The sequence below is a fragment of the Sciurus carolinensis genome, chromosome 1 (genome assembly GCF_902686445.1).
Source record: "Sciurus carolinensis chromosome 1, mSciCar1.2, whole genome shotgun sequence".
In the NCBI taxonomy this organism is placed as follows: Eukaryota; Metazoa; Chordata; class Mammalia; order Rodentia; family Sciuridae; genus Sciurus; species Sciurus carolinensis.
In genome coordinates this window covers 44,239,584-44,264,283 of record NC_062213.1, presented here as the reverse complement: position 1 = coordinate 44,264,283, position 24,700 = coordinate 44,239,584, and the positions used below count along the sequence as shown (strand labels likewise).

At 33.0% G+C, this 24,700-nt stretch overlaps 1 protein-coding gene across 3 annotated transcripts in view; it reads left to right on the top strand.

The window, feature by feature from the left end:
• Positions 1-456: 456 nt before the first annotated feature.
• Tmem67 (transmembrane protein 67) overlaps positions 457-24,700 on the top strand; it is a 41,755-nt gene continuing 17,511 nt past the window's right edge. The window contains exons 1-18 of one of the 3 annotated variants that reach the window (XM_047565768.1): positions 457-679; positions 2,164-2,252; positions 3,973-4,066; positions 5,450-5,549; positions 7,017-7,086; positions 7,192-7,266; positions 12,301-12,363; positions 13,792-13,946; positions 14,208-14,316; positions 15,022-15,108; positions 15,421-15,486; positions 17,309-17,465; positions 18,066-18,189; positions 19,412-19,517; positions 20,564-20,620; positions 21,664-21,762; positions 23,554-23,652; positions 23,887-23,973. In XM_047565768.1, coding sequence (XP_047421724.1) covers positions 457-679; positions 2,164-2,252; positions 3,973-4,066; positions 5,450-5,549; positions 7,017-7,086; positions 7,192-7,266; positions 12,301-12,363; positions 13,792-13,946; positions 14,208-14,316; positions 15,022-15,108; positions 15,421-15,486; positions 17,309-17,465; positions 18,066-18,189; positions 19,412-19,517; positions 20,564-20,620; positions 21,664-21,762; positions 23,554-23,652; positions 23,887-23,973 — 1,860 coding nt within the window. The other 2 variants (XM_047565781.1, XM_047565772.1) reach the window with 2 other exon arrangements.

Genomic DNA, 24,700 nt, shown 5'->3' with positions numbered 1-24,700 from the left:
TACCTACACCCCTAGTCCTCCGTGGGGATTTTTGAAAATTGCTAGAATACACACCAAGTCTCCTTTGACTTGAAAATTATATAGACTGGATAAACTCTGATGTAAATATCATTTAAGAGTTTCATGAAACAATACTTACTTTATGTAATACAACAGGATATTTTCTTTGATTAGGTATTTTGTTTCCCGGATCCCCTACATTGATTTCATGTCTCTCTAAAAAGTATCGCTTTCCAGAGTTTGAAACACGCGTTTTAAATAGCCTCCTGACGCTGTGGTCAGTCCGCCTCTAATCCATCCTTTCCTGGACCAGCCACCTACCCGCGGTTTTGGTAACCTAGCAACCAAACCGCGCAGGATGAGATTTCCAGAACCTGGGATGTCCAATCAGCTCAGCGGACTCGCTGCAGAGGCTCATGGGGCGTTGGAGACTGCGCAGTCGCCGGCGTTGGCACCATGGAGACGCGCGGAGCGGTTCCGGTAGCGATGGCGGGTGGGTGCGTCTTATGTTCCAGGGCTGTGACGGCTTTCCTCCTGTTGGTCCTCCCTCGCGTCTCGCAGGCCCAGACCTACTCCTTGCCTTTCCGGCAGCCGGAAACGTGCGACCACAACCAGTATTTCGATATCTCGGCGCTCACCTGTGTCCCGTGCGGAGACAACCAGAAGCAAGATGCCCAAGGTGAGACGGTTTCCGGGGGACCCTGGCAAAAGTAACACTCCCGCCTTTTTGTGCTGTCCCCGGTCCCTTGACCTTTTTGTCTGTAGGGGAAATGTTGCAGAAAACTGAGCCGCCAACACAGGAGGAAAAGGTTACGTTGGAGGATTGCAGTTTGCACAATAATGAGTTTGGAGAACCTGAGGCCAGCGAACCGTCGCCAGTTAATTCTCGGTTTCAGTTCCTCACCCCTCTTGAATCAGGGAGGGGGCTTTTACGGCAGCACCTAGAAATCGCCTGCTGAAGGTAGAAAAGAAGCAGTAAAAAAGTAGTTGAGGTGAAGAGGTGCGGGTGAGCGGAAAGATTAGGAAGTGTAAACCTTGATAGATACCCCTTTATCTTGCTTCTCAAACCCCAGAAATTTAGAGCTGGAAAGAATCTTAACCATGATCAGGTCCAGTCTTTTTATTTTACACATAAGGAGATTGAAGCCCAGATGAGATTGTGACATCTTTTGTGTCACCTAAATTGAGAATTGGGAGAACTCATGTCTCTACCCCCAGTAACGAACTATGAATTTCCAGTATTCGGTTTTATCATAATTTCCCCCCAAAGTGCATCGTTTGGTCCAAGTTCCCACTGAAGCTGCTCGGAATAAGTCTTCCCATATGTTAAAATCTAAGATGTTTTCAGTTTCAGTTTAGTTACCAATGGTGTTAACTTTCTGCCATCTTCAGATTTTATATATCCTTATTTAAGTCGTGGAACAGGATAGATCAGACTGTTCAGGCAAGGAAATATGAGTGAGACAGTATTTAGGCTCTAAAACGTAATGTATTCATTCCATAATTATAAATACAGATACTGCATGTGTTGTACTACATAAGACCCTATGGGTGCTTATTTCACTTAATGACTCCTTAGAAAATGCTATCCTTCTCTATCCAACAAGTTGAATAGTAACCTTTACTGTTTTTCCAGAGGGAAACTGATTTATTTGAGTAAAGATAATTTTCCTAATAGAGTTTGGCAAATTAAATTTAAATTCAGTGAATATATGTGTATGGCTTAGTGACATAAAATGTAACATTTCTTATAGCAGTTAAATAGTTTTAATAGTTCAACAGTTTAATAGTTTAGTTATATTTGCAATTAAAATATTAGGAACACAATGCTAGCTGTGTGTCAGACTCCTCTATAACTTTTACATATAACTAATTGAATACTCGTGCTAACCCTAAGAGACTGGTACTGTTATTTTCTCCATTTTATTGAAGAAGGCAAGGCACAGAGAGGTTCAGTAACTTGCTGAATGCCATATGGCTTAGTAGGAGAACTGAGATTGGAACCCAGAGTATGTTTCTGAATTTGAACCTAAGCAGTACTAACTCAAGAGTCTTGCTATTAACCACTGTATAGTATTGATTACTCAGGATCTTAAGAGTGATTGAGTTTCCCTATCTTGGAGTTGTATTTTCCAAGGACAAAATTGGTTCTTTTCGTTTTAGGAACTTCCTGTGTGTGTCTACCAGGATTTCAGATGATCTCTAATAATGGAGGACCTGCCATTATTTGTAAAAAGTGCCCAGACAATATGGTATGGAGAACTTAAAATAAATTTTCTGTAAAAAGTAATAAATGTTTTTACTTTTCAAACTCCAATATAATGTTTACTCTAATATTTCCCCACAAGCTTTAAAATTATTAAACTATCTTTATTTTTACTAGAGTAAATTTTGGGAGAGCAATGAAATTTATGCAAATTTGGAAAAGACAGAAATGCATTTCTTCACTTTTTAAATTTGTATTTTTATTTTTCCTCCTAGAGTAACTCGATAATAAAAGTAGATGAATAATACATATATCAAGCACTTGGGGATATATATATCCCTTGGTACAGATTGAGTTCAGTGTCTTAGACCTAGTATGTCAACAGTTTTATATGATGATGGATGTTTGTAATGATAAGATGTAAAAAGTTTGTATAATGCCAATTACATCAGTAAGTTAAATAATGTCTTGTGTTTTGTTTGCTTGGTATATAGGATAATTCTCAATTAGCAGAAATACATTTTCCTATCATTTTGGATAATTATGAGTCTCTGTGACAGTTCTGACTTTTATAGTATTTTTTTTACTTGGTCATATTTAAAAATTAATCTGAAAATGTAATATTAAGTTACCAATTGTCCTAATTTCAACCTATTTATTACCATTAAATTTACAACTGATTCCATTTTGGTCCAGAGTTACTAATGATAAAGCTACTAATAAAAATTTTATTCCAGAGCAGATTTATTTTTCAGTGACAGTTAAGCTATTGTAATTTTTAAATATTCCTATAGAAATGTATTGTCAAATATAGGAACATTTATTGATAAATCCACTCTCTTCAACCAAAATTTAAAGTAATTTGTGGCATTATTTTTACCATTATTCTCTATTAATTTAGGGTACATCAGGGTTTATAATTACTGATGTTTATAATATATATTTTATATTAATATAAATTAATTATGTTAATATATGTTATATGGTTTTCCTAAACCATACCATAGAATAAACCCACTTTTGAATACAAATTATTAATGGAAAAAAGGAAGTATTCTCCTAAACCAATTTTAGCAATTTATGTATAACTTGTATACCATTCAGATTCATCCATTGTGAATCTTAACTTATTTTTTAAATGCTAATATACTTAAATTTTTTTTAATTAGAATAATTATTTTAGAACAGATAAGATTGTTAACTCTGGATTAGATCCTGTTGAATTTTGTTGTGTTTTATATTTGTAAGTAGGAAAATGAATGACAAAATTATAAAAGAATTCATTTGAACTCTAAATCATGAAGAACTAAGAACTATTAATAGCAGTCAGTACTTACTAACAACATGTAGCTTAATTTTGTAATATAAGCTATAAATTGGCTATCCAGGGAATTTTTTTTTTTTTTTTTGTACTGGAAATTAAACCCAGGGGCACTTAACCACTGAGCCACATCTCCAACCCTTTTTATATTTTATTTTGAGACAGGGTGTCACTAAGTTGCTTAGCGCCTTGCTGAGTTGCTTAGTGCCTTACTAAGTTGCTGAGGCTAGCTTTGAATTAACTATCCTCCTGCCTTGGCTTCCCAATCTCCTGGGATTAAGGTGTGTGCCACCATACCCAGCTTATCCAGGGAATTTTTATGTGGATCATATGTGTATGATTTCTTTATCCGTTGCAAATTACATAATGTTGTAGCTCTTGGAACTTATGTAATCAATAAAGAGAGTTAACTTAAAAGGAATTTTTTGGTGTTTATTTAATTTAGAAGGGTGTTACTGAAGATGGCTGGAACTGCATTTCTTGCCCTAGTGGCTTAACTGCAGAAGGAAAATGCCACTGTCCCATTGGTCATATTTTAGGTAAGAATTAACTTCTTTATAAAACACTAGGGATAAATTTTTATTTGTGTTTGTTTTGTAAATGATGTCAAATAACTTAGTGATCACTTAATGGTATTTTTAAAATTATTTTTGTGCAAAATTTAATAGTGCCTTAGACATCAGTAGTCATTGAGAAGAAAATAAAAGGCCTTGCCTGACTTTTAAAAAAATTCTTACTAATGTAGAATTAGATGAATACTTCCTTAAGATAATTTTCTGAATGCTACTGAAGAATACAAAAGCAGGCTTTAATAAATGAAAATACTTTCTTCATTTTTGAATGGGAAGATTTAACATTAGAAAGATGTGAGCTTTCCCATCAATCTATATATTTAAGGAAATACTAATAAATTCTACCCAGATTTATTTGTTTGGGGAATATACAAACTGATTTTAAAGTTTATCAGGACCAATATATAAAAAGCCAAGAAAATTCTGAAAGAAAGAGGAAGCTATCCCATCAGATGTTATGCATATTTTGTGGCTACTATATGTATGGCTGGCATGTGAGGACACAGAGTGATTGATTGAACTTAAAGTGGAACCAGAATAGATCCAATTAAGCCAGGTTGAGGTGGAACATGCCTATAATCCTAGCAACTGAGGAAGCTGAAGTAGAAGAATTGCAAATTGGAGACCAGACTTGGCAACATAGCAAGACCCTGTCTCAAAATAAAAAGAGTTGTGGATGTAGCTCAGTTGTAATGTGCTTCTGGGTTCCATCCCCATTATTGGGGTGTGTGGGGGTGGTGGGGATAGATCCAATCCATATAGAAATTTGGTATGTAAAAAAGTGACATTTTATATCAGTGAGGATAAGGTTGATTAATAAATGATGCTAAGAAAACTCAGAAAAATACTGAATTAAGTTTCTACCTTATTTTTAAAGAAAATAAAACTCCACCTTTATGTAAAGAGAAGGTACAAGCAGGCTGTGGGGCACATGCCTGTAATCTCAGTGACTTGGGAGCCTGAGGCAGGAGGACCCCAAGTTTAAGGCGAGCCTCAGCAACTAAGCAGGACCCCAAGCAACTGTGTGACACCTTGTCTCAAAAATAAAAAATGAAAAGGACCAGGAATGTAGCTCAGTGGTAAAGTTTCCCAGGGTTCAATCCCCCAAACCAAAAACACAAAGAGTAGGTACATACTGATATACTGAGTATCAGCCATATTTGTAAGCAGGTTAATCACTGGACAAATAAAATGCTTGGAAATCTTATGTAGTTAACTACTGTTATCAAAAACTCTCCAAGATATAGAAACTACAATTTTAAGTGGATTTTATTAACCATTTTCTAAGTATTAAAGAAGCTTATCTGTTCACTATGAGTTATATCTTAATTTTTCTTCTGATTTGTTTAGTGGAAAGAAATGTTAATGGAACATTGTTATCTCAAGCAACTTGTGAGCTTTGTGATGAAAATGAAAACTCCTTTACAATAGCAAATGCTTTAGAAAACAGGTAAGTAGTATAATAGGAGCTGACTTTATTAATATCTTATATTGATATATAATTTGTATTTTTAGAAAGTATTTGCCATCATATTGTTGAATTCTCACAATAACCCAGGAAGGATAGAAGTAGACGCTAACAGGTAAAGGAACTGAGGGCTAGAGCACAAGACAAAATAGGGTTCAAATCTTGGCTCAATCTATTAGATTTTTGACTTTAGATAACTCAGTAAGTCACAGTCCTTTTTCTTCGGCATGGGACTATGTCACTCACTTCATAGGCTATAATGGCTCAAAAATAAATATGTAAAGCTCTTAGCATAGTAGTATATAGTAACTACTAAACAAAAGGTGGCTATTTTTGTTTGGTATTATGTAATTTGGACATAATCTATAATTAAGTGTCAAGTATGGTGCTAAATCCTTTGTTATAATGTTACATAGGAAAACATTAATAGATGTTATAATAACTCAGTTATTCTGATTTACAGCCCTATTCTCTATTGCTTCTTCCCCCTTTATGCTTGCATGTACCACACACAAACACTTCCCTCTAACTTAAACACATTATTGCAATTTCAGCTTTTTCAATTTTTTAGAGGCATTCATGGTGACTTCTCTCCAAGTACAGTTTTTCTTTTCATTTCCCAAGTTTAATATAGAAAATAGTTAAATAGTTTCTCCTAATGATACTTAACCTTGGATTATCTTTTCTCTTAGACTGACCTGAGTTACAACATCCAAAACCAACTCATGTGCTGATCCGCAAGTTGGCCCCTTAAATATTTCCCCAGGCCTGGTTTTACGCCATGCCCCAGCCCTACTTCCTGCCTGCTTTATTTTGCAAGTAATAGTTCATATAAACTCATCAAAATCCCCAGTAGTCCATTGTCCCCCCTCCATCGCATTCCTTAATGAAAAATATATTTTCCTAAAATGATTTAGAAATGATTGTTAATAGACTTAATTTAAAAGTATTTGTTGTGAGTTTGAGGAAGGAATAGACATACTCATCTTTTAGTCTTTATGCAGCCTTTTTGCTTTGTGGCAGATAAACTAAGGAAAGTATATTTGATATAACTGCTTGTAAATATTGATTTAGTTTCATTTATGAGTTTCTGGGACTCTTGTTAGTTGAGTGACTTCGCCATCTTTGCTATTTAGTATATTCATTCAGTGCATTCCTATGTATAGGTAAGAAAATAGTCTTTCTTAGTGGTTACTTTTATTTGCTTATACTTGCCTTGTAACACAAAGGGTGGTGTAAGACTAAGTCTGTGTTGATATTTTTAATTTAAGTAATTGCTTAGTTGAATGAATCTAATCTAGCATTTTAATTCTGTGGGTGTCTCCCACATATATAGGAAATATATATGTTAATAACCTTGTTTGTTTTTCTCTTTAAAAAGGTTCTCAATTAAATGATTTAGTGTAATGCATGAACATTATTTAAAGTGTTTTTTGTTATGTCAAACAGGTGTATCCGATGTGAACCTACATTCGTTAATGCCAGCAGGTCCTGTGCATGTTCAGAACCTAACATTTTAGTAAGGATAATCAAATTAATAAAGTATGTATTTTTAATTCAATTGCTTATAACTTTTCTGTAAACTAGGTCTTTCTCTCCCCCCCCCCCTTATTTATTTATGAAGACAGGAGGATTATGTTTCAGTAGCACAGGGAATTTTCCTCCGCGTTTACTTTCAACTGCACGTCTTGGAGAGCTTGTGAGTATGTTTTCACTTTTTTGTTGATTGTGAAGGAGCTTTCTGCATTTCATCCTTTGGTAATTAATGTCAGACAAAAATGAGAAACATTTAAATAGAAATCACTTTGAACAGAAATTATCAGTCTAAGTTGTTAGTCTAACTGAGCATCATAATTTAAAAAGTTCATTTCTTTCTCAGTGAAATCACAAAATGTTTAAACTGAAAATATCTGATATAGTTCCTATAAAGGATGCAATATAATACAATGAGAAGCACCATGGACTCTAGATTTGAACCCTGGATTTGCTGGTCATTAGTTTTTTAATCTTTGGTCTTTAGGAAATTTACTTAATGTTTCTACACTTCAGTATTTTGAAAGTTGGGCATATTATAGTAATACCTACATTGCAGTGCCTGTACATGGTAGGCATTGGAAAAACCAGGATTGTTTATATCTAGCCAGCTTCTTTGTTTTATGTATGAGAACACTGAGAGCTAGGGTTACAGGTTTTTCAGCAGATGCTGGTGATAATAAAGTCTGGGGTGTAAAATGAGAGAAGGTAAGTTAGAACAAGAGTAAAGGTTATATGACTAACTGGAAGTTAGTTGGGATAGGAGCTAGTAAACATTGAAGATATCCAGTATGCCATCAGAGCTTGTGGAAGATAGGTTGTAATCTGCTTGTTAATACTATCATTAAGTAAGTAAAAGTGATTGGGAGGGACACAACAATGACAAGTGTGGAATCTGGTATCTTGAATAAGGCAAAATTCCTCTCTTCCAGAATAGTGTCGTTGGGGTGACAGGCAAGTATCAAATAGTTCAAAATAGCAAAATAAATGCTAAAATAGGAATATACATAGGAAATTCTGAGATCATCCCAACACTGGCTCATCTACAACAAAATGCATGTCTTTTGGGGCATTCTTTCCCAATCTCAGATTGTAATGAACCTTTGTATATGATTATCAAATTTGCAGGTCTTTATTTTTTTCCTTTTTCAAATAATTCAAGTTGAAATAATTTTGCCAAAAGTCCCAGCAATGTCTGTTTTGCCTATCAGGCCTAACATCCCCAATCCTTTACAAGTAATGTCCCTTTTATCTTTAGTTTCAGTCTTTCCCTGTCTTTCTTGAACTTCACAGTTTTGAAGTTTATAGGGCTTAACGTCTTGAGGATGACCCTCAATCTAATGTTTCCTTATATTCAGTTTCTGCTTGGCAGAAAGCCACAAAAATGATGCATTTTTCTCAATACATTGTGTCACATCAGGAGGTATTTAGGGTCCACCTGTCCCACCACTAATGATATTAACCTTGATCACCTGCCATCAAATCACTATGACTTCTGTAAAGTTACCATTTTCCCCTTGTAATGGGTTGGTGTTTTGTCAGGGAAATTTCTAAAATTATACTTCCTCCTTCTCACTAAGCTTACTAGCTTTCTATTTTCATTAATAACACTTGCCTTTATCAACCACTGCTGTGATGGTTACCAAAAGTTAACTTTTATTTTTCATCATTCCTTCCACATTTATTAATTGACATTATACTATAACCCATATATATACATGTATATATTTATCTAATAATGTCAATATGGGTTTATTGGTCCCTTTTTTATTTAACTGAGTATAATCAAAACACATTATTTGTTTTGATGCTTACATTGCACTAGATTTGGCCAGTAGAAGCCCCTAACATTTATCTTCTCTCTCTTTTTGACATTTCCCCATCATTTCCTTACTTTCTGGCACAAGATTTCCAGAATTACCTTGTACTTTTCCTGCCCCAGCTCTGGAATCAGTCATTTCTCTGTGAAATTGGGAGGGTAATATTTAGAAACCAAGATTATCACCCTTAATATGCCCTCTTACCCAGACATGACTGGAAATACATGTACACATACTTGTATATATACATACATGCATCTATAACTATTTCTGTATCTATTTCTGCATATATACTAAAAAGAAATGAATTCATACTGATATCTTTGGGGTTCTTTCTAGCCTTTCCTTTTGGCAGATTTTAAGTACCTGCTCTAGTAATGAGAATTCTAGGGCTCATTACCCTCAATTTACTCATTTGTTCAATGTAACCAGTCTTCCCACTGTGCCACTTTCTCTTGTACCAGTGCCTCCATATTCTCCCTTCCTCAGAAAAAGGGAAGGGCTATTCCCTTTGGAAAAGGAGAGATTATTCCATTCTTAAAGTTAATCTGATCCAGTGAATATATTTCATTTAAATATACCAGTCCTGAAGACTTGCTTTCCCAAGGACACGTTTGGAATGCCCACATCTAAGTCATAGATAACTGCTGTTTAGACGATTCTGTGTAGACAAAGTATTAAACATGGAAACCAAGTCTGATTAAGATATTGGAAGTATCTTGGCCCATTCCTTATTTTGGCAGGTATAAGAGTTCAGTTATATCTGTGCATTTGTAGGTCAGTGAAATTCTGAAGGACTGGTTTACAAGTAAACATGAAATTAACTTAATTGATAAAACATGCATGCTTGTTAGCTTATGTTGAGACTTTAATTTAATTGCTTGTTAGACTTAATACTTGTATTGATTGACTCTACAACACTCCTCCTAATTAGAAAAGTCTACTTTGAATATTAAAGTCAAAAGTTTTCTTGGGGCACAAACTCTGAATATAATTACTTTTGTGTAATTTTATAACAGGGACTTCCAGTCCTACTCTGGGAATATTCCTGCCAGTCAGTAAAGAATTTCCATACATATGGTCAGTGTTTTCTCATTCACTTTTCACAAAGACAATAATAGTGAGTTAGCATTTTGTGTAGGTGTTTTTCCCAAAAAATTTTATTTTGAAAACTTTCAAAATTGCAGGAATTAAAAGAATGAATATGCATATATCTTTCACCTATATTAGCCATTATTAATATTTTGCTACAATTGATTTATTTCACTTTTTTCTAAATACTGTTTACATACTGTAATGGTATTTAATACTGTATCTTTAGGTTCTACATCCACAAATTCAAACAATTGTAGATTGTTTTATTAGGAAAAAAATAGCATGTATACTGAATATGACAACTTTTTCTTGTCATTGTTCCCAAAACAAAATAGTATAACAACTGTTTGCATAGCATTTACATTGTGTTAGGTATTATAAGTAATCTAGAGATGATTTAAAGTATGTGGGAGGATTTAGCTTAGGTTAATTGCAAATACTGTGTCATTAGGTATTAGGGACTTCAGTATTTGTGAATTTGAGTATCTGTGAGGGTCCTAGAAGAAATTGCCCCAGAAACAATAGACTATTGTATATACATACACATCCTACATATACACAAATTTTTTCCCTAAACCATTTGAAAATAAGTTTAGACATAATGACAGTTTACTCCAAATACTTTAGTGTATATCCCCTAAGAAAAAAGGCATCTTCCTAGCATCACATCCTGGAAATTTAGAATTAATACAATAGAATTATCTGATAACTACTCAGATTTTTTCAGTTCTTCTAATAGTGTCCTTTTTTTCCTTTCTTCTTTTTTTGGAGGAGGGGATCCAGGATTCAATCAGGAATCCCACACTGCAACTAATCTTTTTAGTTGTTTAATCTAGAACAGACTCCTGTTCCATTTAATTTTTATAGGTGTATGTGTTTTCCTGGATTTTTCTGTTTGTTTTCTCATGAATAGACTCAGTGAAACATCTTTTGGAGGTGGGGGAATCACATAGGTCTTATACAGTCTCTTGCATTGAAACAAGAAACAAATCAGGTCATCCAGTTATTGGTAATGCTAATTTGGTTTCTTGGTCACAGTTGCATCAGCCACTACCTCTGTTATAAAGGCACTGTGATTAACAAATTTTAGTCTGAGATTTTAATTTGAAATTTTTCTGTGTAAATATTCATTTTAGCATCAATTGATGAACTTCGCCTGGATAAATTATTAAACTGGTCATTTCTAATGATTTCATAATTCTGTTATTCTACATAAGTTATCTAGTAATCTTCTATAAGGAAGATAATTCTCTTTGTGCTTACCCTTTACCATGAACTCATGCAGTCTTTCACTCAGTTTGTAATCTTTGTTATAATCTATTACTATTGTTCTTCTTTTCAAAGCTCAAGTTGTCTCAAATTTGGATTTTCCTTCAAGATAGCTCCTGTGTTCTTGAAATGACTCTATTATTCTGTAGGCACTTCCTTGATTTCTCTGTACTCTTTCAATCTTACTTGTAAAATTGTAACTTTTAATAGCATCATAATACTCTAGTTTGCACTGAAATTTATATAATTATACCAACTGGTGCCATGTTTTATATAATTTGGCTGTATCTCCTCTGTTCATGTCCAGTTTACTCTAAATGATGCTTTTCTGTGGTTTTGTGTTTTTGTTTTGTTTTGTTTTTTTGTTTTGTTTTGTTTTTTAGCGAGATGTGCAGGTAAACTTTAGAACATTGGTTCTTAACCAGATGTTTATATCCAGAGCTTTCAAAACCCATATATGCCTTGGTCACATCCAATTCTCATTGATTTTGTTTGGAATGAAACTAGTCATTTTCTGTTTTTAGAATGTTCTCAAATTAGTTCTGATACCCACTAAGTTTGAGAAGTACCACTTTGGAGATTTTAAATGTTAATCATTCTGTATATCCCAAATCTCCAGTTAATGAGAAATCATGCCCCTAGTTTTTTATTACTTGTCAATTTAATACAGTATTTATAATAATCCTAAATAAACAAAAGTTAACCACTCAATTATTTTTCTTTTATACCACTTTATTTTTTGATATCTGCAAAATTGGCACATGTATTTTTTTGGACTTTAGACATTTGTCTCATGTTCTTTGCCCATTTCATTATATTGCATGTAGTCTTTTTGTAATAAATGACATTGGTTAGAATTAATTCTTGAATTCTCATTAGAATCTGTCTACTAACACTAAGAAAATAATATTAGTCATTTCTCACTTAAATATATACAGATTAATGTCTTCCTAACAGTGTAGGATTGAGCACTCTTCATTTGAACTTAAAACTAAACTTCATCTTTTTGTTGACAGGGCATGTCTTTAGCTTCAGAATGGTTTGCAAAGTATTTGCAGTCCACAGCAGCTGCATGTTGGGTAAGTTTGAATTTTTTTAAAAAAGTTTTATTTCACTTTGAAAAATTGTGGTACCAATTTTGACCCTAATAAATGTTTCCTCTCAGAGTACTTATCTCCTTGGTCATATTCTATAAGAAGAATAGACCCTTTCCAGGGGATTGAAAGAGAACATCTGAAGAAAATGTTATTCTGTATATACAAATTTAATATGTCCAAGCTGATTTGACTGCAATTGAGTGTTCAGGGAAACTAACCATCATTGAGTAGATGTTAATTGATGACCTAGTGTGTGTGAGGCCTTGTTTTCAATCTGCTAGATATTTCAGAAAAAGAAAAAAAAAAGAATCCTTCACCAAATTTATAGTCTAAGTAATTGTCAGTGATGCTGAGTGCTATGAAGGCAATAAATCAGGGTAAAAAACATGGAAAGGAGGGTGCTTTGTTATATAGTGTGGTTAGCACAGGCATTTCTGAGTGTGATATTTAGAAAAGACCTGAAAGAAATGAGAGTGAGCCTTGTAAATATCTAGCAGAGACCACAACAAGAGCAGAGATCACAAAGCCAGGAGTTCCCTGACTTATTCATGTTTAAGAAACTAGAAGAGGACTGAAGTGGCTGGGACAGAGTGAACAAGGAAAATAGAAAAGAGATGAGATCCAGAGGTGTAGGGAGAGGCTATAACAAGGACCTGGAGTTTATCCTAGGGCAATGGAAGAATTGTTTGTATAGGAAAACATGACCTAACTTCAGGATTTGAAGGTATTACTACTGTAGCATAGAGATTAGATTTTATTGTGGCAAGGACAGAAGCAGGGAGAACACTTAGAGCAATATTACAGTAATCTGAGTAAGAGAGAGGGAAACTGTGGACAAGGGAGGTAGGGAAGTGAGAGAAGTGTTTAGCTTTTGACTCTTCTTTCAAGACCAAGCCAACAGGATTTACTGATGAGTTGGATATAGGAAGAAAAATAAATTCACTCCAAAGTTTTTGATTTGAATAACTAAAAATGGAGCATCTTTTTCTTAATAAGTAAAATTGAGAAAAAAATTTGAGAGGTAAACTCAACAATGATCTTATTGTTCATAAGCAGATTACTTAAACAAAATGGATTAGATTTATATGTATCAGATCTAATTTTCAAACATATTATTCTTCTTTCATATGTATTTAAGTTTTATAAAATATCATGCAATAAGTTTTTACTTCGTCTTTCAGTTGCTAGTCTTTAGATTTTAGCCTAAAATTATAATTATAATATACTTCTCATTCTTCTTCAAACATGGAAAGTTTCTACTTAAGCTAGAGGAAAGGCATTTAGAGCAAAAGAATAAAAACAAAAGAATTAATAGAATAGATAAAATTTAAATGAAGCATAATTTTTATATCAACTTTTGTTTTGGCTATTAGTGTAATGTTACATTTCTTTGTCATTGTTGTTTTGTAGGTATATGCCAACCTAACATCTTGCCAAGCTCTTGGAAATATGTGCGTGATGAACATGAATTCTTTTGACTCTGTCACATTTGATGCATGTCGACTATTTCAGTTTATCTTTGAAAATACTGCTGGATTGAGCACTGTTCATTCTATTTCATTTTGGTATGGACATTTTAATTGGTAAAAAATTTTTTTTGTCTGAATTTAGTAGTTATTTTCACAATTTTTCTTTTTTTAGTTGTAGATGGATGCAATATCTTTATTTATTTATTTTTATGTGGTGCTGAGGATTGAACCCAGTGTGCCTCACATGTGTGAGGCAAGTGTTCTACCACTGAGCTACAGTCCTAGCCACTATTTTCACAAATATTAATAATCAGAAATACTTATTGTTTTTATTAAAACAATTGTAATTAATTATAGGAGACAGAATCTTCCATGGCTGTTTTATGGAGACCAGCTAGGACTGGCACCCCAAGTACTCAGTACTACTCCTCTTCCAGCAAATTTCAGTTTTACGGGACAAAACCAGGTACAAATTACTATATCATTAAAGAATAATACATTTTTGATTGCAACTCTAAATGGTAACAAGAAAGTTAACTACTCACAGTTCTTAATTTTTTAAGATTTTTTTTAAGTTTAATTACTAAAATATAAATGTCAGTTGCTTAGCTGTCTTATACATAAGTATATGGATACCTCTGGGATATGCGGTTGTAGCTTAGCTGTCTTATACATAAGTATATGGATACCTCTGGGATATGCAGTTGTAGCAGCAAGTAGAACTTATGCATTGAGAAAGAGTAGTTTTCACATTCAGATGCAAAACAGTCTCTGTCCTCATATGTGTCCACAGTTTTGAGAGGTGTTTCTCAAGATTGACTGAGCTTTATGACATTTCCCAGCACTTCACAGGTCCTAATTCCCAATTCTATTTAACTTCCCAGAAGGAAGAAATAATACTTTTCCCAATGTTCATTCCCCATTTAACAGGTTTGAAAGGAGATCACTAATGCTGTCTCTCAATTCTGAAATAATGATTTTTATGCAAAAAATAAGTTGTTTTTTGCATGTATTTAATCAGAGATATAGATAACCTGGTTTCAAAATGAAAGTTGAATTTGATTTTAACAGTTGACAATGAAAAAGGATTAGTCAACAGTGAAAATTGCTTTATCGGATATTGTATTGGCTTCAGAGTATTTGACATTATTTTATCATTTTTTAAAATCAGAATACAAAACTGAAGTTTGTTGCTGCTTCCTATGATATAAGAGGAAATTTTCTCAAGTGGCAAGCTTTAGAAGGAGGTGTTTTACAGGTAAGAATGATTCTAGCTAAAGAATTACAAATGTTTTTCATTTTTGCCTGAGGAAAAGACTAAATTATTGCTTGAAGAGTGTCAGTTATGTACCATAGTGGATTTGTTTTCTGATGCTTTAAGTTGGAATTTCTTAAAACTGTTTTTAAAGTACTAATTATAATTTACCATGAATATACTCCCTTAATTTTTCATTACCTCAATATATTAGATAAGTTATAAGTTTTATAGAGAGCATATGTCCAAGTGAGAGCTAAGAATTCTGGAAAACACTTGTGAGAGAGGTTTATCAATTATATTCTTTTGCTGTAGCTTTGTCCAGACACTGAGACAAGACTAAATGCTGCTTATTCTTTTGGAACAACCTATCAACAAAATGTAAGTTTGAACTATATTAGTCTAAATTTCATCTTTATTTTCCAACTGTCACATCAACAATAATTGGAATAATATGCAAATATTTGAATTTGAAAATGTTTTACTAGTAATGAGTAATATCATTAAGTAGCATAACTTTTATCATTTGGATGCATAAAATATTAATTTAATCAGTATGAAGAGAGTACCTATACTATAGGTATATAGGTATATAGCATCTATAGACTCTTAAACATCTGGTAATATTAAATTTTCATAATCTGGCTCTGTTGGTCTTAAGCAATAATGATATTCTGACCATTTTGGAATAAAGTTAAAATACAACTTTATTTTTGTTGACTTGTACAAAGTTACTCCTTCACTTGACTTTCCTATAACACATAAAAATATATCCTTTTCTCTCTCCTTAAGTTCCCCTTTCCCCCACATTTTCATTTCTCCTTCCTGTCTTTATCATTCACTTTGAAATTATAGTGTGGTACAGAGGAATATTGTGAGCTATTAAACATTTGGAAGACATTCAGTAGTCTATTAAAATGCTTCTTATTAAAATATATATATACACATAGAACAAAACCACAATGAAAATTACCATTATGAAATGGAAGAAAATACTCTTTTTTTTTTTTTTTTTTTTGCGGTGCTGAGGATTTGAACCCAGGGCCTTGTGCTTGCAAGGCAAGCACTCTACCAACTGAGCTATATCCGCAGCCCGAAAATACTCATTTTTGACAGTGGTTATCTTTGGATGGTTGAATTAGAGGTGGTTTTTTTTCCTTATATTTTCTAAGTTTTGTATGATGAACATGAATTTACTTTCATTGTCAGAAATTACTTATATGTTACTGTTGTTTTTTATAAAGAAGGTTACTGCGAGCCTACCAAGGGCTAGGAGAATTAACATTTGTTAAGCTCCTGCTGCTGTATATTCATTATTTTACCATTGTTACCCTGTTTGATCCGTAAAATAAGTATTTGATGTTCTTATCATGTGTGCTTTACAGAAGAGGAACTGGTACTTAATACAATGAGATAATTTACTCAAAGTCTTGTGTCAGGTGAACTGTGGAGTCAATGTTCTGTCAGGTTTAAAACCATGGTTATTCAGTTGACCCATGTTGCCACTCAAGTAGTTCACAATCCAGTAGACAAAAAAAGCTATTTAGACAGAGAACTTCAGAGAATGTAATTAAGCATTACACCATAAATATACATAAGGTATCACCAGTTTCCAGGGAAGTACAGAAAGGCTTCACAGAAGTGATACTTAGGTTTATATGATGAATATGAGGTTTATATAATGAAGATAAGCTGGATAGGAGAACACAGTGGGAAAGGAAATGTCAGGCAGAATCCATATTGGCAATGTCAAAAAGAGAGTGTGGCATACCATAGTTAGAAACTGCGGTAGATTAGTATGAATGGATGACCATTAACTGGTATGAAGATAAACTTAGCTTTGCTAAGGGAACCCAAATCATAGACCACGGTACATCAGGAGGAAGAATTGAGACTTCATTCCATAGGACAATAGTAGTTTCAAAATCCTTTCACATATGTACACTTAATATCAAAAATGAAGGCATACCTTCTCTGTGTGTGTTGTAGGTCAAGAACAGAGCAGTTAATGTTAAATATTGGCAAGGGGAAGCTTACAAAAGAATCATATTGGTGAATTCACATTTTGTAAGTCATGGAAATTAATGTAAACAAGATAATTTAAATAATTTATTTTGTAAAACTAAAAACACTGTCTTAAGGATAATAAATATGCTTTCTAAATTTTCAATTGTGATACTTTTATTTTAATTTTATTTTCCAGTGTGAGATTCCTATCTCTAAAATATTAACTGACTTTCCTACTCCTGTATTTTATGATGTTTATCTTAAATATACTGATGAAAATCAACGCCAAAATATTTGGGCTTTGCCTGTGTTAAATCTAAATCTTCAACACAATAAAATGTTTGTGAACCAAGGTAAGACATTCATATATACCATTCTTTCTCTGAGCTGAAATCATTAAGTTATTCAACATGATAATTTAATAAATCACTAATTATAAGAAAGGTCATGAATTCTTTTTTTTTCATAGCTAGATTTTCTTTTTTTTTATTAATGGATTCAATTATATGGTGTTATCCAGTATGACAAAAAGTAAAACACTTGTGTATTTACTAATCCTATTGTCAGCATATTTTTAAAAATTTATACTATTGCTAAGAATATATACTAAGAAAAATTAGTAGAACCATAAGTTGCTTTTTCTTTAAACTGTCCTTGATTTGCTTTTCAGACCTATTAAATTTCTTTTGTTGTTACCTATGCTATGAAATCTGACTTTTTCAGGTAATTTTCATCCATATCAATGAAAAGTTCAAACAATCAGAAGACATCAAATAAACTGAGAAATACAGTATCAAGCATTTCTTATAGCAGTAGCTCTTTGCAGCCACCTTATCTAAAACAAAATAATAATTTTGTATCTTAGATTTGTTGCAATAAACTTTTTGAGAATCATTTTGAACAACTTGAAATTTTCTTAATGTTATATTTTCTTTTTTTTTTTATAATGAAAGACAGTAGCCCTAGCAAATGGCTTCTGACTCGGCGCATTTTCTTAGTGGATGCAGTAAGTGGACGAGAAAATGACTTAGAAAGTCAGCCAAGACTAATTCGAATTGCTACCCAGATATCATTAAGGTAAAAGTATCTAGTGACTAAATTGTTCTTGGAATATATGAGAAAACCAAAGTGCTTACCAATTAATTGCAAGCGAAATCAATAAAGACAACAGAACTGGAATAATACACAAGGTTTTCTCAGGTATTTTTGTAGATTGGTGCAGACCAATAAAACTGAAGAGCCCAGGAGGGATTACATTAGAGGACTCTGAGTACTTTGGTCAAAACTCATAGTCTAGGCCCCACTCTAGACCTACTGAATTAAAGTGTGTTGAAAGAAGAAGGAAAGGTAAATACCTGAACTGAAATAGGTATTTTAGAAAGAGGATGCCAGATGATTATTCAGCCTCCCCCATCCTCATTTCCTTGATGGCTATGGTTCTAGGTCAACCCACATTCATTAGCAACACAAGAATAGTATATATAGCTCACATTTTTGTCTTTTCAGTGTAAAACTCCTGTCTCTAAAATGTTAACTGAATCCCACTTTTATATCCATATTTTATGATGTGTACATTGCACACAAGGATGCATCTTATGCTAGTTTGGCACTTTGAAGCACATCAATATACACTATTTTTTCACTTTTATTTTTCTAATGATCTTTTGAAGTCGCAATATGGAAGCTTTGTCATGTATCTTGCTGAAATTCAAATGTACTGTTTTTTCACCTTTCTTTCTTTATTCTGCTAATGTAATATCCTTAGTAAAAATTAAATCAAACCTAGTCAATCTTGACTTGTTCTTGATGAAATCATGCTGGCACTTTGCTTTTTGCATTCACAAGCTATACAGTATTAATGCATATTGTACCCTATTTTAGCAAACTGTATCATGCTTTGTGCCTTAAGCAGTACTAGAAGTGACACATATTTTGTTATTATTCTTCCAATAATCAGAATATTATCTGCCTTTCTTTAGTCATCATGTAGCACTGCTCTTTTGATAATTCCTTAAAGATGGTTTTACAATGCTTCAATGATTTCATTTATAAACTTCTTAGAACCTGGATCATAAGAGTTTCTAATTTTTCTGAGAGTATATGCTAATACTAAAGTTTTGACCACTTAAGATTAGCTTGTGCTGTTACTGTTAGTTTCTGTTTAATCTTCCTTAGAACTTGTTAACTGTTTGGTTCTGAGATCATCATGATAATCTATTTTAAATTCAAATGTAATGATAAATGTATGTTTAAGTCCCTATATATATTCGTAACTATAAATGTATTTTCTTTTAAATAGCATCCAACTTGTGCCCAACACAAAAAATGGAAACATATACCCTCCCTTAATCACTATTGCCTACAGTGATATTGATATCAAAGATCCCAAGAGCCAATCTGTGAAGGTAAGTACTTTACTTATCAGTGCCCTTGTTTGTATAAATGTATTACTAATGTAATTTACTTCATGGTCCAAGACAAACTTTTTTCAAGTTTTTAAACAAGCTTTTCTCTTTATATAGTCATCTCTGTTTAAACTAATAATGGTAGGAGTTGAGTTTTTATGGACCTCCAGTATAAAAAAAGGAAGAATGGATAAAGTTCTTTAGTGGACGAGTCATTGGCCGTCAGGCATCACTGTGAGGGATCTGTGGTATGCTGAGATAGGAGGCATCTGCTCCTGTCCTTTTTGGCCACTTTGCTTCTTATCTCCTTGCCTAATTAAACCAGGAACTCAGAAGTCACAGTGGGCATATGTGTGCTCATCACTGTATGGCCTCCTGAATAGACACACTTAAATAGGCAAAAGGAGATTAAAATAATCAGCTTTATAACTGGTAGTGCTAAAGTGAACTGAATTTTGTTGTGAAAACCTCTCATGAAGGTCAGCTGTGAACTCCACATATAGAGGCTCTGTTTCTATACTTCACATTTATGCATCTGACACTAACCTCTTGCCCCTCTTCTTCCTGAAACTCCCCATTTTGTGAACATAAGATTCAAGTAATTGCCTCTCCTATCTCTCACCATCCTCTTTTCTTACTTTTACTACTACTTTTTTTTCTTGTCTCTTCATATAGTAGTATCCCTATGATTCTTGTTCAGACTATTGAGCCATCTTGATACACAAGTTCATTCACATTTCTTAGGTACAGAAACCTATCAGAAAATGAAATATGCCTAGTTTGATTTGAGCTGCTGTTAATGAACCTACTAAACTCCAAATGAACGCCTCTTTCTTTCATGTGTCTAAGAAAGAGATCTTTAAAGGAGCAAAAATAATTCTCAAAAAGCATACCTAATGTGTAAGGAAGGGTCAACTCTAGTAATATGGATGGTTAAAAAATATGGCATTTACAGTGAAGTTCAACTACAAATATATTTTTATAATAAAAGTAGGTTTATGTTATATAAATTCAATATGACTAATTTTTTTTCTTTTAAATTTTAGATTTCTTTCTCAGTCAATTATGAAATGAATCAAGGAGAAGCATTTATCCAGACAGATGTGAGTATATTTTAACCTGTTAAAATATTTATTATGTTTTTTTAATCTAAAAAATTAATTTCAGATATATAAGAAAGGTGTCAAACTCTTTTTTGCCACAGACTCTTACCTGGCCTCCCCTAATAGCATGATCTTAAATAACCATAATACAGTGACCATAATCAGGAAATGAATATTAATGTAATCCTGCTAAGTAATCTGCATACGTGGATATCACAGGGTTATTTTTCACCATCCTTCTCTGTTTTAAGATCCAATCCATATTCCAGATCTCTTATAGCTGTCATGTTTCCTTATTGTCCTCCAGTCTGTGACACTTCCTTAGTATTTCTTTGTCTTTCATGACTTTAGATGAGTACATTTTAATTATTTTGACTCTCAATTTGGGTTTGTCTGGTATCTTTGCATGATGAATTGAATTCATTTAGTTTTGACAAAGATACCATGGAAATGATATTGTGTTCTCAATGCATGACATCAGAGGCACATGATGTTAATATAGTATGTCTTATCACTGGTGAAATTACTTCTGTTCATGTGGCTAAAATTGTTTCTGCAGTGTTCTCATCTCATCCATTTGTAGTTATTAAGTATTTAATGGAGAGGTTCTTTAAAACTATGTACACATCCTGCTTCTCATCATTCTTTTGCCTTCCAACTTTAGCATCCATTGATGATCCTTGCCTGCAGAAAGTATTATTATGATATTTAACTGATGGTGATTTTTTTTTCTATTTCCCTCATTCCTTCTATATTTATAAATTGGAACTTTATTACAAAGAGAAGCTTTCCCTTTGCCTTTATTTATTTAAATCGGTGATAACTTAATTATACTTCATTTTTATTTATTTTGTAACTCAAATTCTCCCAGATTTGGCCACTGGAACTTCTTCAGTTTGATTCCAGTGTCATTTAATTATGCTGCCTCCCCCACCACCCCCCCAAACATTTTTGGAGCACTTTTTCCTTTCTGTTTATAGTGTTTTTGAATACTGATGACAGGAATCATGTAAATTCTAAAATTTTTCTTTCTTTTTTTTAAGATTGCTTTGGGTGTGTTGGGTGGGCTAGCTGTTTTATCATCTCTCTTGAAGACCGCAGGGTGGAAGAGACGCATTGGAAGTCCCATGATTGATTTACAGGTATCATTGATGTGTACTTTTCTCTTCTAACTATTCTGGATCCTTCTCATAAGACATAGCTATAGGATGAGTAAGGAACTTGCCTTGGACTTTTCTGGAGTATAAATTAGGATAGGTAACATATAAAATAAATCAAAATGAAACTGGAAAAAAATTAGGATAAGTATTGCCGGGTCATAGGGTATATTATACCTCATTTTCTTCCCACAATGCTGTATGTTAGTCTATATTCCTATCAGCAATGCCGTTCTTGTTTCTGCCCATTTTCACCAACATTTGATAATTTTCCAACCTTTACATTTTTTATCAATATGATAGTATATATTAGTATGTCATTGTTGATTTCATTTTCACTTTTGATTCTGCATATTTTTTAATCATTTGGATTTCCCTTTCTGTGAATTGCCTATTTATAACTCTGCCCATTTTTCTTTCAGATTTCCCACTTTTCTTCTTTATTTGAAGACTTTTGTATTTTCCAAATATTAACCCTTTTTGATTTTTTACATTGAAATAGTTTCTCTGAATATATGACCTATTTGTTATTTTTATCCATTTGACCCTTTATACTTAATAAAAATTTTAATTTTGATTTTACTACATCTGAATTTTTTTTGATCTCATGTTGGAAAACTTTCCCATCTCAACATCAAAAAGATGATCTCCCACATTGAATTTTATTAAAGTAATAGTTGTACTCCTCATTTAATCTTTTTAAATTTTTAAAAAATTTTTTGTGAATATTTACTGTGTGCCAAACACTTTTTTAAGCTTTACGAATGTAATTTATTCAATCTACACAATATAGAGATATTAAGTTAGGTATTATTATTCTACCCATTTTACAGAAGTTAAATTTTCTACTCCGTTTTTACAGCATTTCAGCAAAAGCTACTACCATTTTGCTGATGAAGAGTCTGAGAAAAGCTACATGGCAACTTGTTTAACCAGGATATCTTGACTCCAAGGCCAATATGCTAAGGAATAAGAGCAGGAATAAGGAATAAGGAATAAGACTTGATTAACTGTTTGGGATAGTCAAGAAAAGCTTCCTAGAGAAGTGGATATTAAGCTAGATTGTCTGTTCAATCCACAGTCATCACTGAGGGGCCTACTGACTGAGTTCCTGGCACTGTATCAGGCTCTGGGAGATGTGATAGTGATGTGGTTTATACACTTAGTACTCAGGAGAGTATTATAGAGAAAGAAAGGAAAGAATATTTGATAAGACATTTCATTCCACAAAGTATTTGAGATGAAAGTGTAGAGTGGCTAATCATTGAGTACCTATTGGAAGTGACAGATAAAGATAAATAAAAAATTAACTTTGGTCCATGTTAGAAAGGACTTTGTGGGTTAAAGATTTATGTTTCAGTGAGCGATCATGTATATTTTTAAGAAAGGGAGTAATATTCAATTTACATTTTAGAAAAGTAACTGGTGAAAGTATGGAGGATACATTGGAATAGAAGTTCCTAACTAAAAGAAAATTTGGAAGCAGTCCACTTGCTTAGTGAAACATGGGAGGGGTTGAAAGGAGACAGAGGCTACCAGGAATGGAATGAAAAGTAAGGATCCAAAAGGTGTATATATATATATATATATATATATATATATATATATATATGAGTGGGGCTCAGTTGTCTGTCAAGAAGATAGATACATGAATACATGAAACAAGACTTTGGGGCTTGAGAAACTGGATAAATGATATGTTATTAGAAGCAATGTGTCACTTAAAGGGCTAAATAGATGGAGTCTTTAATACTTGTAATTCTTGTTAAATTGCAGACAGTTATGAAATTCTTGTTGTACTATGCTGGTGATCTGGCCAATGTTTTTTTTATCATCACTGTGGGAACCGGTTTTTACTGGATTATTTTCTTCAAAGTGAGTGAGTTTCTGAATTTAACCTAAATGACAGTATCTGAATAACTGGTACACTCTCTTATAAAGAAACTGTTTTTATTTGGGGGTGTTTCCAATCAAGAGTATTGAGGCAAATGCTAAACTCATCATTCCGTTAGTATGACATTTCTCCCTCTTTTATGGTTTCTTTGGTTTATAACTTGTGTTTAGTAAAAACCTCGTGTGATTTTGTTGACCAAGTAATTTTTATTATAGGCACAGAAGTCTGTCTCTGTTTTTCTACCAATGCCAGTTCAGGAAGAACGTTTTGTTACTTATGTGGGATGTGCTTTTGCTCTAAAGGTGAGTTTCAAAGGACCTGATAATAAACTAGAAAAAGTCTTCAGAATTAAAATGCTTTCAAAATCTTTGATGTAAAACGTACTTTAGTTTTAAAAGAAAGCATGAATTATTTCATATAGGAAATCTGCTTTTATTAATAATAGGTCATTCCAAAATTTACCTTAAATAAAATATGTTTGGATCAAGAGTTGTAGCTAACTTGATAAAATGATATTTTAGTATCTGTCTTTCTTCTCTAAAGTCTGATGATGCATTTACAATGACACAGAATGCCTTTAGGCATGAATTTTGTTTCTTTGTTAACTAACTCTTGATAAAGTACTGAAATCTTAGAATTTGTGTTCTTAGTTCTTATTCCTTTCTCTTGTTCCCATGGTAACCCCTCCCCAACTTCAGTGTTTTCCAACCATATAGGTTGAAGCTCTTGACATTGCCTCTTTGGTAGATTCCGTTCCATTATATTGATAGTTAGATGTCTACTTTCCCATTGAAATAGGAGCTTCTTGAGGAAAGTTATCAGCTCATAAGTATCAACTCATACTTAGATTTTTATCCTTTGGCCATTAATGTAGGCACTAGAAAGAATGCTCAGTTAAAACATATTGCTCATAAATGAGAAAGATGTGTTTCAACAACACAATTTTTAAAATCAGTAATCTCAATACCAGAGATAAAAAAAAGAAGACAGGGCATTTAACATGTTAATTAAGATTAGCAAATTACAATT